Genomic DNA, 17,608 nt, shown 5'->3' with positions numbered 1-17,608 from the left:
CTTTCCCTATGGTGTTTCACTGACAGTTCTATGAATGGGTTTGTAATTCCTATTTACAGATAAGTAAACTGAGGCTTGGAGAGGTTGAGTAACTTGCTAGGAACATACAACTGGGAAGTAGCAGACCTCACATCTGTACTCCTTACCATTATGCCTCTAAAACCTAGGGATTAGGTCTAACCACATCCGGTTTGGGATATGGTTAGGGAATTAGCAAGAACTGATGTGACATTTCTGTTTCTATAAAGTACTGTCACAGAAGGTAAAAACAGCAGATGAATGCATTATAACAGTCATATATGACTAACGTTCCATTAATGATAGTTGCGGGGGCAGGGCGTGCAACACACAACGTGGCAGATAGTGAGAAATACACAGTGAAATGATTTAAAATACACTGTATGCGTTAAGATGAAATGTAGGATGAGCTTGTGACTTTGGAATCACAGTGAGAAACTAAGTTGTGGTGAAAATGCAAGGTTCTGTTTACTACTCAGCAGATAAATCCTCAGGGGAAAATCAAAAATATTTAAAAAAATTTTAATCTCCTCAAAATATATCTTTTTTTCTCAGGTCACTGCAGCAATCCACAGTTAACTGAGAAGACAAAGCATTTAACATGTTTAGTCAAACAAGCATGTGATCTTTATTCTAAAGATAATAGTTTAATAAATACCACTGACAAGATTATTTCAACACCTAGCAGACTATCAGCTCAAGATCAAATGAGGGCTTCCCTGGTGGCGCAGTGCTTGAGGGTCCGCCTGCCGATGCGGGAGACGCGGGTTCGTGCCCCGTTTCGGGAGGGTCCCACATGCCGCGGAGCGGCTGGGCCCGTGAGCCATGGCCGCTGGGCCTGCGCGTCCGGAGCCTGTGCTCCGCAAATGGGAGAGGCCACAACAGTGAGAGGCCCGCATAACGCCAGAAAAAAAAAAAAAAAAAAAAAAAAAGATCAAATGACCTTTCCTTAAAATCAAGCTCAAATTGATCCATTTTAGAAGGTAAGAATCACAAAGTGATTAGGAATATAGGTTTGAACTTTAAAAGAGGACAAGATGGCAGTTAGAACACATGCCCATCTACCAAAAAGAATAGGAAGGCTGCTAGAAACTGTAATAGGAAAAAAAAAACAACACTCAGGATGTGCAGGGTGACAGTAGGAATTAAGACTTGTAAAGTCATTTGGCCACCACCTCGTAGCTTTCTGGAAATTATGTTCAAGATTTTTTATGCATGAAGGACAGAGGGCCACCGCTTTGAAAGCTCACCCGTTCATGCTGTGCCTCTCTGTAAGATGCAATGTAAAGCTTCTTAACCAATACCCATGATGCATCATTTTATAATTTTACAAATTTAAATACAGGCTCAAGTACTTTGATTTGTACTTAAGGTTTAAATATAACTTTTAATTTCAAAAGTAAAGACGGCTTGTATATCCAGATCCCACTCTCACAAATAAGAATGCATATTAATCTTTTAGTTTTTAAGATGAATGCTTAGCTCTTCTTGATGCGAAATTAAAATTAGTGAGCTAGGGTTAGGTGAGGGGTGCAAAGCATAAGCATAAAACAGAACACTCTGTAACATCTGTCTTATCAAGAATGTGATTCAATTGTTTGAAATAATATGTCTTTGATGTATTTTCTCAATGCCGGGTTTGGAAACATTGATGATAATTAGAGCAAATATGCTATTTTAAATGTTTTGTACGAGAAAATAATTTCATTCAATAAAACTCGGCTTGACTTTAAAAATAATGAAAAAAATCACCTTTCAGACCTAGAATAACTGATGTTTCTACTTTAAGAGTAGAAACTGGCAGCCTTTGAAAAATCCTTATCTTTGCAATTTTTATTACCTAAGTATTCAAAAATATCAGTTACATTGTGATCAGGGCAGAGTTTAATGACATCTTTGGCCAAGGTATTACCTTCATACGTGCTGTGTTGGCAGCCCTAGCTCATCAATATGAACATTCCTTTGTATTTCATATTGAAATATAATGATGTATAAATACTCCATTATATTGTAGATGTATGTAGATGTGTCAATTTAAACTCAAAGATACAACTATACCATCTCTTGTGAATTAGCAACAGTCAAGTGACCTAATCCTGATGTCTATTTTGAGACATATTTCACAACTATTATGTAATCACACAGGGTCATCACTCAGGCCAAATAAAAAGACATCCCCCCCCCCAAAAAAAATACCAGTAAATAATACATGAAAATAATCCCAATTTAGCTGATGAGTTCTGTTATCTCAAATGGAATTCAGTCTCTAACAGCCTGAGTAAGCTTCACAGTGGTTCTCAGACAGAAGTATTACCACTTCCTTCCCTGACATTTAGAAAGGTATAGGGTGTGTTCTTGGTTGTAACAGTGATACCAGGGATACCACAGGACCACATAGTGGCTGCCTGTAAGCCTTGCCTCTCGCTCTCTCACTCATTCCAACCACACTAGCATCCTTGATGTTCCTCAAACATATCAGAAAAGCTTCCGTTGCAAGATCTTCATACTGACTGTTCCCTGTTCCCACAATGTTTTTCCTATACATCCCCATGGCTATTTCCTCCACTTTCTTTAAGTCTTTACTCAAGTCACCCTCTCAACAGGGCTGTCCCTGTCTACACTGTTTAATTTTTCAAAGCCTTATCTCCCCACCACACATACAAAGGCACACTCACCCATAAATACAAATTCTGCAAACCTCTTACACTGCTCCATTTTTCCTGTAGTATTTATCATCTCCTAATGTACTCAATACTTAGTTTGTTGATTATCTGCTTCCCCAACTAGAATATAACCTCTTTAAGGGAAGGAGTTATTTCTGTGTTTTATTCAGTGCTGTATCCTAAGGCTTTGTACAGGACCTAGAGTGTATAGAATAATACTTTTTGAGTGGAAAAATGGGGAACAAGGATGTTAAGTGTTCTGACAGGGATGTCAATTATACCTCTGTTGATAACTTACCAATATCTGCAGTAAGAGGTGAACGATGCAAACAGCATGAAGGTTACAGAGCTAATTCTATCTTACTCTGCATCTAAAAGTAAACTATGAAGCCTAAAACTCATCTTTTATAATAGGACTACTGGCTTACAAAAGGATTTTTAGAGAGCATAATTTTTACTGATTATTTATAACCCCCCTTCTTAAAATTTTTTTCTAATCATTCTTGATTATACCTCTTCTCATTCACCGTACTGGTTCCATGTGATATAACCACACTAAAAACTCTTTACATATTTTCCTTAGTTATTCAACTATGGTGAATACATCAGTCATAAAAAATTTGAGAACTAACTTGCCCATAAGTTCTTCCCAAATTTCCTAGACTACTTTATTCTTTATATAGTAAAATATTAATACCTTTGTATTTATACAAAATCAATTAGAAATATAAGATTCTACATTCATTATTTATAGAAATGAAATATCAGCACTCAAATATTTGTTAAGTGACTAAATGGTTTCATTTTTAAACTGTTAAAGAGATGGCAAAGCATGTAATCATAAATATAAACCCCAGTCCTATCCACTCAGCAAGAACACATTGTGGAAAGAAGGGATTCTTGTAGCTCAGAACCTTTTTCATTTTTTTTCCTAATCAATGGCCACAGAAAATACTACTTGCTAAGTTTTAAGACAATTCAATAACTTATTGTATTATTTCTTTCTATCTCCCAAAGCACAGACATCCCTCAGTGGATATTCACTTGTAATATTTACAGGCTTTAAAATTATGTTCATAGTATAGTAAAGCTGAACTTCTCACCTGCAAAACTAAATAAACCTGCCCACTGAAACCAGTACTCACTTTTAGTGTTAGAAGTTATGATTGTTTTTTCATTCACCTATCTACCCCCAGCCCCTTCCACTCAAGCAAAGGCACAGGTATTAATCACTTATCTTATTCAGTCTAATATGCAGCTGTTGGTCAGAATTTATTTTTATTGAGTGGTTGATAAACACAAAATAAGCATCACACTCAATGCCATAAAGTATTTTAAAGTGTTAACAGTTTTGATTCTATTTTTTTTGATGAAATGTGAGCAATCTATCAAAGGACATTATTTAAGAGATTTTAAAACCTTTTAGAAATAAAAAAAGAGAATAGTTTAAAAAATGGTATGCACCTCTGTTAGAATTGCTATAATAAAAACATGACATTGTTTTAAAAGTTTTCAGAAATCAGAATAAACTAATGATGTCTAAAACTTCCTTTTTCCCCTTGAAGTTGCATGTTGGGATCCCACAGCATAAATGAGATGGGGATTTATTTTTTCTTGGTGGTATTTAGATTACTATTATATGTAATCATCAGCACATTTTATGACATTCCCTGCCCCATTACTAATCCATGTCATATTTGATATTTATGTTTACTAAAACTGATTTTCTGTTTTTATTAATAGGATGGGTTTACTGTAGGCAATGCTTTACTGAATTTGTAATAACAATTTTACTTAAATATGGCTTTGGTGTACTCCTCTGCAAATAATCTTTGAATTCTTAAGAGTCTTTTATTTTCCCAGTAGCCCAGTTGGAGAGTTTTTAATATTACGTTGAATCATAACAACACACGCTGGTTAGAGTTTAACTTAATACGTGCAGCTTAATGTTAATTTTCCAACTTCAAATAAGAGATCTAACTATTACAAGATGATTATTTATCTCAAGTGTGATTTTGTTTTAAACCAGTAAAGTCCACAGCTAGACAATTTTGCATCATAAAAAACCAACAGTATGGAGTAAAAGAATTCAGCAAAAGATCTGGAATCTTTACATAACTAAAAAAATTTTGTTGAGAAGAAAAAGGTCTATCAAGAAGTTTTGATAGTATAGAGCAGAAAGCAAAAATGGCACAGGTGAATGCCCAAGTGACTAATGTGGGATTTATAGTAACTCTGTTTGTAATATAGTAAATATGTTTGATGAATATAATAAAAGGGTATGTTTAGGTCCTAATTCCTTTAGGGAAAAGTTATCCATTCATATGGATAATAAGGGGCAAAAAACCTCAATAAGCAAAAGAAATTGCTTTAAGATAAGAAACAAAACTAAATGCCACATTTCTGGCTTCACAATGTAACTTCCACTCCAAAGTAAATTTCTTATAAATACCTTGAAAAGGGGAACATACAGTTAATCATCAAAACAAGTATGCAATGATGGTAGAAATAGAAATGGAAAAGACAGTATCAGACTCCATCAGAGCTAAGAAAAACAGAATTGGGTGATAAAAATCACAAGGGAATAAATTTAGGCATTCTACAGTATTATAAAAAATTGTCTTTCCTCTTAGAATGGCTAACACTCTAAGAAAAAGTCAGTGCTATAGTTTACAATACTAAGGAATTAGCTGGCATCAAGCATCTGAATTTTACAAGTTTCAAAGTGTGCCAAACTATGGTGATCTGGTGAAAGTAAATTATGACAAAAGTCAATGCTCATTCTAAGGCTGTATAGATTCTAATATCTGTATGTGCAGCATGCATACATACACCTACATCTCTTTAGATGCTTACAAAGGGAAATGCCATGAATCAGTAGGAGTCATTGCTTATGTAAACCAATTAAAAAATTATAAAGGAAAGGAAAATGCCTTTTTAAAGAAACATGGCTAATGTAAATGCTGTTTTAAAAAGCTATCTGGTCGATTGATAGAATATTGCTATTTTTATTTTTACTTTCCTTGTTTTCAAGATCTTGTCGTATATTTACAATTCATATATTTTAACAATTATTGATGAAAGTGAGAAATGTTAGCAAGTTTCTGTTTGGAAGATGGGATGAGGTTACAGTGTATAATTTTGAAGGATAGAAGACATTCTCATGGGAACTGGGAAATGTTTTCAAATCAAATACCAAAATAATATTTCAATGACTCACAGTGTAATGAGAAAAAATACTGTGGTCGTTTAGGCTGGTGCAATTCTTCTTTAAGCCTATATAATTTTTATGTGAGGTGGAATACTGAACTACATAACACATTTCTACAATGTATATCAAAACCATTTACAAAATTACTACTTTCAGCATATTTAAAAAATGAGATTCCTTAATAAATTATGTTTATGCAGTCAAAACAGCATTAAAATTTATTATTAGTCACTTAATGGAAGTTAATGGTGAGTTTATAAATGAAGTGCTGGCTTACTTTGATATACTCTAAGAGCAACCAAAAATAGAGATTCTTTCCCAGAGTTCTATGTATTTGTAAAGTGCAAAATAAGCAGCTTTGGCAATTCTCAAATGTAGTTCTTCCGGATGCATTTAATCCTAAATATACTTGTAGGAACAGAATGTTTTTCTGCTAAGTCAGGTATGTCTAACTTATCCATCTTATGCGTAAAAACTATCCTGACTGAAGTATTCTGTGCTTTATGGAAAAAGATAAAAAACAGTAAAGAGATAGAAACAAGTGTGAAGTGTTTTTTGTATTTCTAATATTCTTGGTGGAGGTTATTTCCAGTGACAATATCTCAAGTCTATAAAACAAACCAAAACAAAAAGGCACAAAACTAAAATAATTAGTGAAATATTCACTCACTGAAAGTGGGTGTATTACAGAATTAAGGACAGATATTGTAGATAAATTTACAAATAAGAAATTCTCTATGTATTGATATATAGGATATTTTTAACAGAGATTGTTGCAGAGGTTGTTGCTCAGGAAGTCTAGGGTGGATTGACCCTTTTTTCCTAAAGCAAGGGGCACTCTCCCAAAGCACTGTACAAAACAACATTCATTATCACTCCTGATTTGTACTGGTCCACGAACGATATATAGTCTAAAATGTTTGAAATAGAATGCAATAATGCTTTCCTATGATAAACAGAAAAATGGACTTAAAATCACAAAATTTTATAAAGCTATAAATAAGGTAAGATAATTTACAGGGAATATAGCAGTATTTTTCAGAGACCCTAGAGTCTAATACACTCAGATGCCAAAATATTTCATAATACTAAGAGGAGCTTAGACATTTAAATAATAAAAGTTATGACTATTATAAAGTGTTAAGAAAGCTCAAATGGAGCCCTTAGGAAAAAGAAAGTTTATTTGGGAGGAGTTTCATTCTATATAAAAGATTAATTTTTTGGAATTTAGAACAATAAAAGGTTATATTTCAAATAATAATGTACTGCTTTCCAGGGGAGATATTTTCAACCGCCTAATGTTAAAAAGATGACAAAGCAGGAAAAACAGAATGAACACGTCAGTCAGCATTAAGAAAGAATCTGTGCAATTAACTGTCAGATAAAATAACATTAATAATGTATTTATATTTACTTTTAGGGCCATAATTATGTACTAATATAAAGTTAACCTTATATAAAAATTTATAAGTACCAATTTTGATCAGTGTGAAATAAAGTTATAGCCAGGTTAATGCTCTATATAGCATTTAATTTTAATTTTCTATTGTAAAATCATATTATTATACTAAAGCACATAAAATTTGCAATCAGCATAGAAGCTTCAAATCCTTTTTGTTAATTGGCAACTGTGGTACAGCATGAAGCATCGTTCTTTCCCAGTACTTTCATTTTAAACAAATCATCCTCACGTATAAAAATAGAAAATTGCATTAAATTTTATATAAGACGTTTTCTGTCTCTCATATAGAAGAGCTGTATGCAGCTTCCATGGCAAGTATCACAGCAAACAGCTTTGAGTACATTCTCTGGTAAAACACCATTCATAGAGATATAAGATACAGCCTTCATCGACTTACTGCTTAAAATATACTACAAGTAAGAAAATGTAGGCTTAAATTAAAAAACTGACAAAAATGGTCCAACAGCTTAACTGGTAAGTTCTGATATTCTACACTCTCCAAATTGAGAAGTAAAGTATTTTGCTGTATCTCCTAGTTCTGACTTTGTAACACTTGACACAAAATCTTAATTCTAAAACTGATGATACATTAATAGCTACTTTATTCATATCTTCCAAACTCAAATCAGAATGCTAGATAGTTTAGCAGTAGCTACATAGTCCTGTAAACATCATTACTAAACCTTGACTAGTTTTACACAGTAATTGCTAATCTACTTTATGCATTCTCTGGTTCAAGGCACAAAGATGCTTCCATATCTACTTTGTCATAAACAACTTTTAAAAATAAAAAAAATATAAATGTGTTGGATACATTTTTAACAGATTCATTTCTAGGTCTTGGCATATAAATATTAGTGGGCAGACCAACTTCATAGTTTAAGTCAGAAAGCGTGTTTAATAGAGGAAGTTTCAAAAAATCAATCTTTCTGTTCCTTTTCTAATGAATTTCCGAGGATGAAGAGCAATCTTGAAAACTGGCAAATTCCCTCTCATCAGACAGGTGGATCTTATATTCTCCAGAAAAGTAAAAGATATTATATCAGCCCTGTTATGGAAAGGGAACTGTTAAGATTTGAAACTCAGTAACAAACTGTAAAAATCTTTTCTTTTGCGTAAATATAGCTAATTGTGCCTCAAAGGAGAAAAAAAAAATCTGAGCACAATCAAATTTACTGCAGTAATAGCTTCTAATACCCTAAAGAAAATATCTTATGATTTAAATTCTTGTACTCATCATTCAAAGAACTTGTAAAAACATGTCACCACTATCAGTACTCAGAATAAGGCAAAATAAAATGTTAGAACTTCAAGATTCACTGTTCAGCAATAAAAGTGTTTTTTGTGTTTGCTTTTGGAAGGAGAAGTTAACTAGGAAGTTAAATACGGTTGGCAAAAAATATTTCACTCTTCTCTAGATATGAAAAATTATCTGGCCCAGGATAATATCTATAACCCATAATTTACTGGTACAGGTAAGCAATTTTTTCTTTATCATTTTACATATTCTTACTTAGATGCCTAGTAAATTAGACAGAGAAACACAAATCTGTAAATTATTTATGGCTCGTTTGTGCCTCAAAGATATTACATAATATCCGAAGACCTGAAAACCAAACTAAACTACTTTTTAATAGGATTTAAATGGTTAAGCATTGGCTGTGCAAAACACAAGAAGGAAATGTACTGAACTAACAGGGAAATGAGAAAAATTATTTTCAAAGCTCGGGAAGATAGCCACAGAATATTACTTGTGTACTGATCATACTAAAGATTTTGTGTAATTAATAAACAATTAGATAGTAACAGTTTGAGGTGCACCTCCCTTTTTCCGTTAGTTAATTTTTGTCTGTGACCCAAAATCATGCCTCTCATACAGCAGGCATCCAATAAGCATTTTTGAATGCCTGTTTATACCCATTCAAAGAAATTAATTGGTAAATAAAGTTTGCCTGAACGTATTTGTCTATTCGACATACAGAATCAGACTATTTTAATTTGCCAATCAGACATACGCTTTTAAACATAGACATAATTTCACTGAGATACACACTTTCCACATAAAACTAAATACCACATCTGCGGCATAATCTATAACACATAACATGGTGTTTTACACACATACCATTTCCCTGTTTCACTTCTGCAATTTTTAAGTGTTGATGAATTACTCCTTGCCAAGGAAGTCACGTTATATACAACAAAACCTTCAGTTTAAATAAGGGATAAGCTTGCTGTTAACAGCTTAGTTTGAAATGTTAACAACCCTTAGGCTGTTAACATAACAACTGGCCATTAATGTGGTAATGACCAATTTAAGAGGAAATTGTACTCTGAGAAATGAATATATTGGCAATCAGGACCAGGGTTTAAATTTGAAAGAGTATGATTTTTTAAAAATAAGGTAACAAGATTAAAAGTTTGAGCCTATCAGAAATCAAGTAAAAGTTGCATCACAAAAAGCAACATATAGACTCTTTTAGAGATAAAGATTTCTGAGATGAAAACTATTTTGATAAATTCCCTTCAACAATACACTTAAGACTATCAAACACCAGTTGAACAACTTACTTTTATTACCATAAGGAAGATTAAAACAACACAAGGTTACTTTCTCTGCTCTCTACTATGTAGACAACTGCAAAAGTTTCACTCACGACATATGTATTTCACTGGCAAATTTACATTTCTGATTTAAAAATATCCAGAGATTTCAAGAGACTCTCTTTAAATCTGACTTAATTTTTGTCTTTATTGCTTATTAGAACACTTTAATCTTGCCCAGACTATATAAACTCCTTGTTTGGTTACATGAATCCACTGGAGATACTGCAAATGTAAACAAAAGTCAAAGACAGAGTCCAAAAGCCCACGGCTATTGGTTAGGAAGATAAAGCAAAAGTAGGAAGCAAAGTCAAGTCACTAAAAGCAAATACAAAGACTCTATGTAGAAATCAGGCTCTAATTCACAACGAGCAGAGGAGAAATTTTTATTTGCAAGAGGAAAGTTCCAAGACCGTAGAGCCTGAACGAATTCGCGGAATAGCTTAATTCCGATTAGTTGTGTTAGTTAGGGAACTCCTTGCCTATAGTCACATTCCATTCCCATTGCTGGCATCTTACATGTATTTTGTGCCCCTGGAACACAGAGTAGTAGTAGCAAGTGGTTATAATTAGTCAGGGGGCTGTCAGATGAAGCGGTCCTAAGATGGGAGAGAGTAGAATCTGATAAACAGTACTGGACTCACCCTCTTGTAATGACCATTCATCAAACAATATGTTCTTTTATATAAACATTGAATTGGACTGAAAGTAACTGAATTATATACGAAGCAGCACCAAATTCCCTAGAAAACACCTCCTGAAATGACCAAGGAGTTACTGCTGATTGATAAATTTTGTGTCATAAGGGAAAAAAATTCAAAATGAATCACTTAATGTCAGACTAGAAAAATGATTAATTGTATCAAATATGAAAACCCAAATGATGCCATATATCATTTCTCTAATTTGATAGATCCTACTTTGTTAATATCAGTAATTTGCAGCTGAATGAAATCACAAAATTCCCTGAAAAGCAAAATAATTTTTCTTAAATACCAGTCCATGTGTTGAGTACTAAACGCTAAGATACAAGTTTAGTCTGCTTCATGGCTTCAGAAGCAAGAACATCTGTGCTGTCCTGAAACCGTTCAGATATTTACAGTTTGGAGAGTGGCTATCATTTCCCCATAATGATGGAGGTCTTTACTTTGTTATTTTCCATAAAGCTACTGGCAAGACTTAGGCTGTTCGACTTTCAGTACTATCTTTGCGAAGATCACCTGGAATGCCATGGTGGGTGGAGGGAGGTGTATTCACACTTGGGGAAAGTTTTCAACACTGTCCGATAAACACCTTACTAATAAATGCCAGTTAAGAGTTTCAAATTGACTTTCTCAGACAAATCTGAAACAGAAATATCACTGGATTACTTTGTGCTATACTCAGCCTGACCTTGTCACTTTTGTGCGAATAAAACATCTTGCATGCTGATTTCTACCAAATACATCCTTGATGTGAACTGGCAGTTTCCATACAGGCAGTGGAATAACCTATCCCCAGGTAGGAGCATCAGGTAAGGCAAATAAATGGGAACACTTTGAGATATCGTGTTTTCCTGGCCGTTGCTGAAGCGATCATTTGTGGAACAGGCACCTGGCAGCATTTTGAAGGCTGCTAGGTGGACATCTTTCAGGAATAGAGGCTAGTAGGAAGGAAATGAAACCCACAAAGACACTTACAAAGGTATTTTAAAAGGAATCCAGTCATCACTGGTGTGCAAGGCTAATTCCTACCTCAGATAGTCTCTGCGACAAAGGATAAGGTTAGCTTTAGTGTACAGGGTGGAGCCCACCTCTCCCAAACGACAGTCACAGCAGGCACACTTCAGGCAGTCCTCATGCCAGTATTTGTCCAGTGCCTTTAGAAGATATCGGTCCTTGATCTTTCGGTTGCAGCCAGCACAACCTTTCGGCTTGTTGTCTGGCTGGACTGAGAGCATTTGTATACCTAAAGGGAGACAAGAAAAAAAAAGAGAGCTGGGACTCCAAGAAAGAATCAGAAGATGTCCAAAGACCTCCACCAAGTTAAACATTTCAGATTGCCTTTTTCAAGGGGTGTTAGACGTTCTTTTTGAGGGCCATACACATATAGAACTAAATTTTGGAAACAAAAGAGTCTCAAACTTTGTTAAGCCCTTGTTAAACCATTTACGAAGTCACACCTATAAAGTGGTAAAACAAAGGATTCATGTTGCACCTGGTAAGTTGATATTATATACACGAAGAAGTAATATTAAATAATTTTATAGTGTCCCCATTTTCTACATAAAGAAGTTCCTTTCGGGAGAAAATATGAGTAAATGGCTAACAATCTCAAAGAAAGCTGTTTAACAAAGTAGTCTGTGCACAGGCTGCAGAAGTCAAAAATGAGTTTTCCTTTATTGGTTAAAAATTTCACTTAACACGGGCTTGATGGCAGAAGGAAAGTGCACCCTTATGGGATGCACTAACCTCACTTAGCAGTAGAGATGTTTATACTTAAGCAGAGTACAGTCTCCCGAAAAGCTCACCAATGCTATAATACTTGTTTGCCTCCAAAGACTTCCCCCCTGTGCCCTTGATATTTCAAAGTATTCATTGTGTTAAAAATTTTTTTAAATGTACTTACACTCACAAGCATCAGTCAGTGCTTCTACTAATGGCAGATTACCTAACTATATACTACATGCTTTTATATAAAATTAAACTATAGGATTATGTAATTTATTATCATAAACATGCACTTATTTATTTTATAAAGGAAAGAAAAAACAATAGAGGACAAAGTCTAAATATATATAAGGTTACCCAAACATCCATATGCAAATATATATTATATACATATATTACATACATACTAGACTAGACACAGGGACATTTATATATTTTAGAGACATATCTCCATCATAAATAAGGAGTCTAGCTGAGTTCTATGGGTGTTACAACCTGACTGAAATTTTTTCAATGAAAGGGTATTTGCCTTTGAGTTTCTTCTCTCCTAAATGTCAAATACCCAGCTTTTAAAAAAGCTGGACCAACTATTCAGAGCTTCATACTTATCAAATAACTCATTTCAAGCACTATAAAGTACTGTAGACTTCGATTCCAAATTCCTTCGTTTTACAAATTATGATACAGAGGCCTAAGAGAGGTTAAGGGACTTGCTCAAAGCTGAATGACAGTTAAGCACTAGACTTGGTGGCCTTCTTACAGTCCAGAGATCTTGCTGCTAAATTATGCCTCCTCTCTAAGGCATAAAGTTTTAAACTTGAACATAGAATGACACAAGACACCAAATGCCTGCACTTGAAACAGTCTCAAGTAAGAAATGCCAAGCTCTAATCCAAAGCATTTTCGGTGTGTTTCCTGCTCCAAAATAGCTAAACCTTCAGTTTCCTCTGATGCCTGATGATGAAGCCTGCACCCTCATTATCTTTACAATCTTTTTCTTTTTTAATCACACTGTTAAGAGACATCAAGACACAGTACCCTCACAGCAGAATAACTTTTCTAGCTACAAATGATACATGAATTTCACATAATAGTGTTATAATGTTGAACTTCCATTAGAAAATAACTTCTCTGATAGAGTGATGGAGCAGGGACCGGCAGTGAGGCATCGAGGTAGCTACTCTTTCTGCATGGGATGCAGAGCCGTGGTCCTCGGAGCTGCAGACTAGCAGCTGGATTTGTACAGAACAGCAGGTGGTATTCCTATAGCCGGCTCTCTATTCCTTTTCTTTGAAGGAGCTCAGGGTCTAGTGTAGATTAATCATAACCCTTGATAGCTCTGCTAAATCTCATTCTCTAGAACTTCTAACAAATGAAGTGTCTTTGATCAGAACTAGTTACCATCTTCTCGCAAGGTTCCACAAGGAATGAATCCCATTAATTACAGTACAGAACGTACCCAGGTGCCTCTTAACCAACTACCTGGGGGAGGGAGAGACTGTGATTTACTAAATGACATTCCGGATTGCATGACTGAAAACATCTTGAGATGTATTAACAGTGGCTATTCTAGTTATCCAATTTATAAGGCTATTATTTTTTTATATCACCAAGCTGAAAATTTTTTGTCCAAATCCTTCTTAGTTGTAGCTAAGCTCTGTTTCTCTGAGTTGTGTTAGCATCATCAAGCGTGGAAGGTCACCTATCTTTATTCACAATGCTTTGCAACCAAGACAGGGGGTACCAACATTTGGGACAACTCTACCCTGCTTGTCTTCACAAAATGTTTTTGTTGTGCTGACATTTTAATTTAGCACTCAGAGGCCAATTAATATTTGAAACTCTTACACTCTGTTTGGTCTTGGGCATAGAAGGAGTTTGATATTTTCTGCTCCATCCTGGTACCTTCCTGCAGAAAACATCATCCCATTGCTCTTGAAAAGGAAATGTTTTCGATACTCTGCAAGTTAACAGTTGTAGAAAAAAGAACTATTTTGTAGTCACCACGTTGCCATGTACCTAAACAGGCATAAAGCAGTCGGCAGCCTCTCTTCAGCATCCAGCAGAACGCGTCTGGGTAGAGTTATGTGTTCGGAGCTGAGAAACATTTCACAAGTTGCTTATAGCACATCAGGACTCATAACTAGTTTTAGATTGGCATGTAAATTGTTCCGAGGGAAATTCTTATTGCCTCTGAGACCCTGCCATTCTGAGTTATTTGACAGTTTAAGGGAAATCATAATTAAAAAAAGACATAAATAATAGCCTGTGCAGTGTGGTGTGCAGAAATAAGTAGAACCATTTCATTTAAACTCTGGTGAGCTTTTAATTGCCTGGATTGCATTGTGAGGCGGCCTAACGGTTGATTGCCTCCATTATGTTCCCTTGTTCTGTGCCATTCATCCGCGCAGTCTCAGCTTCAGTAGTTAACACAACAAAGTAACCACAACTCCACAACATACAGGGGCTTAAAAAAATAATAATCATAATAAAAGGTTTGCAGCACTTAGACCCAGTCTTTCATATTTTTGGACTAACTACACGTAGTGAATGGAAAACATTTTGTCCCCTTCGGAAGATTCACAGAGGACAATTTGGGAGAAGGAAAAGGAAGAGGGAATACATAAAGGGGGTTGGCAGAGATGAGGTGCCTCAGGAAGATGCGAAAATGGGAATGCAGGTTCTGCAGCTGGGAGCAGTGACACAGATTAAAAGAATTTGGCCAACACCGGCCATTCGATTGCCAAGAGGTACCAAACAAAAGATTTTCTCTCCTCCTGCCCATCTTCATCCTCTCCCCAGCCCCCAGCCCGGACTGGAGAACTGGATTGGGCCTAAAAGCTTGTTTCTCTCTGTTCACTGGCCCAGAGCATCCCTACAGGCTGCAGCCCCCTAAGGGACAACAATGCAAATAGATGTCCCCAGATCTCAGGCGCTGGAGCTGCTTAACTCTGTTCTGCCCCTTCAACTCCCAACCCCCTCCCCATCCTTCCACCCCCCCTCTCCCCTTTCTGAGCAATGGAGCTGGGAACCAATTTGATTCCCTTTTTCTCCAATGCAGCTGCAAGGCTCAGAGATACTGACATTTTTCCACTCTTATCAGTTTAATTACAGTTACCATGGCAGCAAAGTGCTAGTGCTTGGCAAAGGCCAACAAGAGATTTGCAAGACTGAGTTCAATTTTGATGCAGCTCACATGCAAAATAAAAAAAAAAAAAATAAGAAACATACATACACTCTAACAAAGAATCCCTTGAGGAGTTTATGCTCCAGCCTTTTGTGGTTGTGTCTTTGCAGCCACACAGGGATGATTTGCAAAGAATGTAGCAGTTTTTGTTGCACCTAGCAAGATTAATTGGTTTAAGCAGCAGTCTTTCAAAGCAGTTACAACAATAATATTTCGGATCTTTTCGAAAGACACAAAAGCAGCGGAAGAGCAGGAAGGCTTTGGAGTAGCCGAGAGTGCCGAGCGCCGGCAAAGTGCATCTATGATAGATTGTAACCTTACCAAAACTTTTCTCCTTTTTCTGCATGAGTTGATTTAGGCGTGCCTGAGTTGCAGCGGCTTCGCATTGAGCGCCCAGCCCAAAGGTAGAAGTGGAAGGGGGTCTCTCGGTTTTAGCTCAAGTGCGGACCTGGTGCGCAGCCTACACCTCGGAGGACGGACTATTGTGAAGCCACTTTGGGAGCGGGTCGGAGCGGCGGCGCGGGGGGTGGAGGAAAGGACGAGGGCGGCCAGACGAGACACGGCGCACACACGGAGCCCCTCGCCTTGTGGCAGTGTGCAAAATGATGGCGAATGACAAAGCCACATGCTTCCCTAACTCTGCCCGTAATCCTAAAATCCCAGCGGCCCCTTTTAGCGTCGTGGTAACAAATGGATTTGATTAAACTGTCACATGCAGCGTTAGCATAGCATATCATGTTCAATATGAAAAAGATCATAAATCTGACTTGTATTTCATAACAGCAATCTGGGTAGCCCCCATAAAAATGTGCCGCAGCAGTTTGAATCTCAGCCTATTAGGACAGAGGCACCTTGCCCCACGGAACCTCTCTCTTCTCGCCACTTCTCCCAACCGCCCCCTCCCCCCGCAGACAGTCACTTTTCCATCTCGTAGGAACGGTATTTCGTTATTATGGCAGAGTGGGCAGAGGCAGAAGTGGCCACCAGAACCCAAAAATGGTCATTTCAACTCCTGGGGGAGGGGGGGTGATGAATTCCAGCAAGTAAGGGGAGGAGGGTCGGGAACCCACCTAAGACTGAATTCCCTTCCTACGGGCCGGCCCAAATCGAACATCTCCTTCCAAACTCTCTCAAGCCCCTGTCTCCCCGGGAGTCGGGGCTGTGGAAATACTGCAGTTCCTCGTGAACTTTGACTATTATCCACTCGAGTCGTACTTGAGACGTTCCGCGCCGCAGCTGCTCTGCTCTCCCTCCTTCCATCAACATCCGCCCGCATCTATTTCACGTCTCATCATAAAAATAATGAAGCCTCACATGACTTAAACAAAACGGTCTCAGCAGAGCTGCAGCCCGAGTGAAAGTTGCAGTGCTGAGCTGGGCTGCAGCTCCAGTTTATGCCTCATTAGGAGAGGCTAAAGAAGAAAAAAATCCCCACATCCGTACACGCACGCGCGCACCCGCAGACACACACACACCACAAATAAGCCGCCGCGTGTACACCCAGTTGCTGCACTTACCTTCTCAATTAAGCGATACAGGGGGAGGCCGTTCAGAAAGCACAGTGGCTGCTTTGTAGCGCTTCTCCTTGGGAAAGGTCAAAAAGAAGCATTGCTTTGAAAAAAAAAAAAAAAAAAAGAGGGGGAGGGAATCTATTTTTTTTTTAAGTTTAAAATAATGAGGTCCTCAAGGATCCGCCAAGTAATGGTGTTGACCGCATCTGAGCCACAGGTGTCCTCCTTTTAGGCACTGCAGTCCAAGGCTGTCTCTCTCAGTCCTGGCTCAAGACAACTTACCCCAGGAGCACGCCAGGAGCCGAGCTGAAGGAAGCCCCGGCTCTCAGCTGCAAAATGCAATCCCTTCCCAGCCAGACAGAATACAGCCAAAGAAAAGGTCACTCTGTTATTACTGAGCCGGCGGAGCCCAGGCAGCGCTTGTCAAGACCACAGAGAAGCAGCTCCCTTCCGATTTAAGACTATTTACCTCTCGCCCCCCACCCCTCCCCTCTTCTCTCCTTTCCTTCTCTCCCTCCCTCCC

General features: G+C 37.1%; 1 protein-coding gene across 1 annotated transcript in view; it reads right to left on the bottom strand.

The window, feature by feature from the left end:
• The window catches only part of LMO3 (LIM domain only 3), a 57,898-nt gene extending 40,912 nt beyond the window's left edge, over positions 1-16,986 (bottom strand). The window contains 3 exon segments of the mRNA XM_007454613.1: positions 11,692-11,905; positions 16,790-16,820; positions 16,823-16,986. Coding sequence (XP_007454675.1) covers positions 11,692-11,905; positions 16,790-16,820; positions 16,823-16,840 — 263 coding nt within the window. The 5' untranslated portion in view covers positions 16,841-16,986.
• Positions 16,987-17,608: the final 622 nt, after the last annotated feature.

Source organism: Lipotes vexillifer, unplaced genomic scaffold, assembly GCF_000442215.2.
Source record: "Lipotes vexillifer unplaced genomic scaffold, Lipotes_vexillifer_v1.1 scaffold911, whole genome shotgun sequence".
NCBI lineage: Eukaryota > Metazoa > Chordata > Mammalia > Artiodactyla > Lipotidae > Lipotes > Lipotes vexillifer.
Note: the sequence above shows the minus strand (reverse complement) of the source record. Positions and strands in the feature narration are given on the sequence as shown.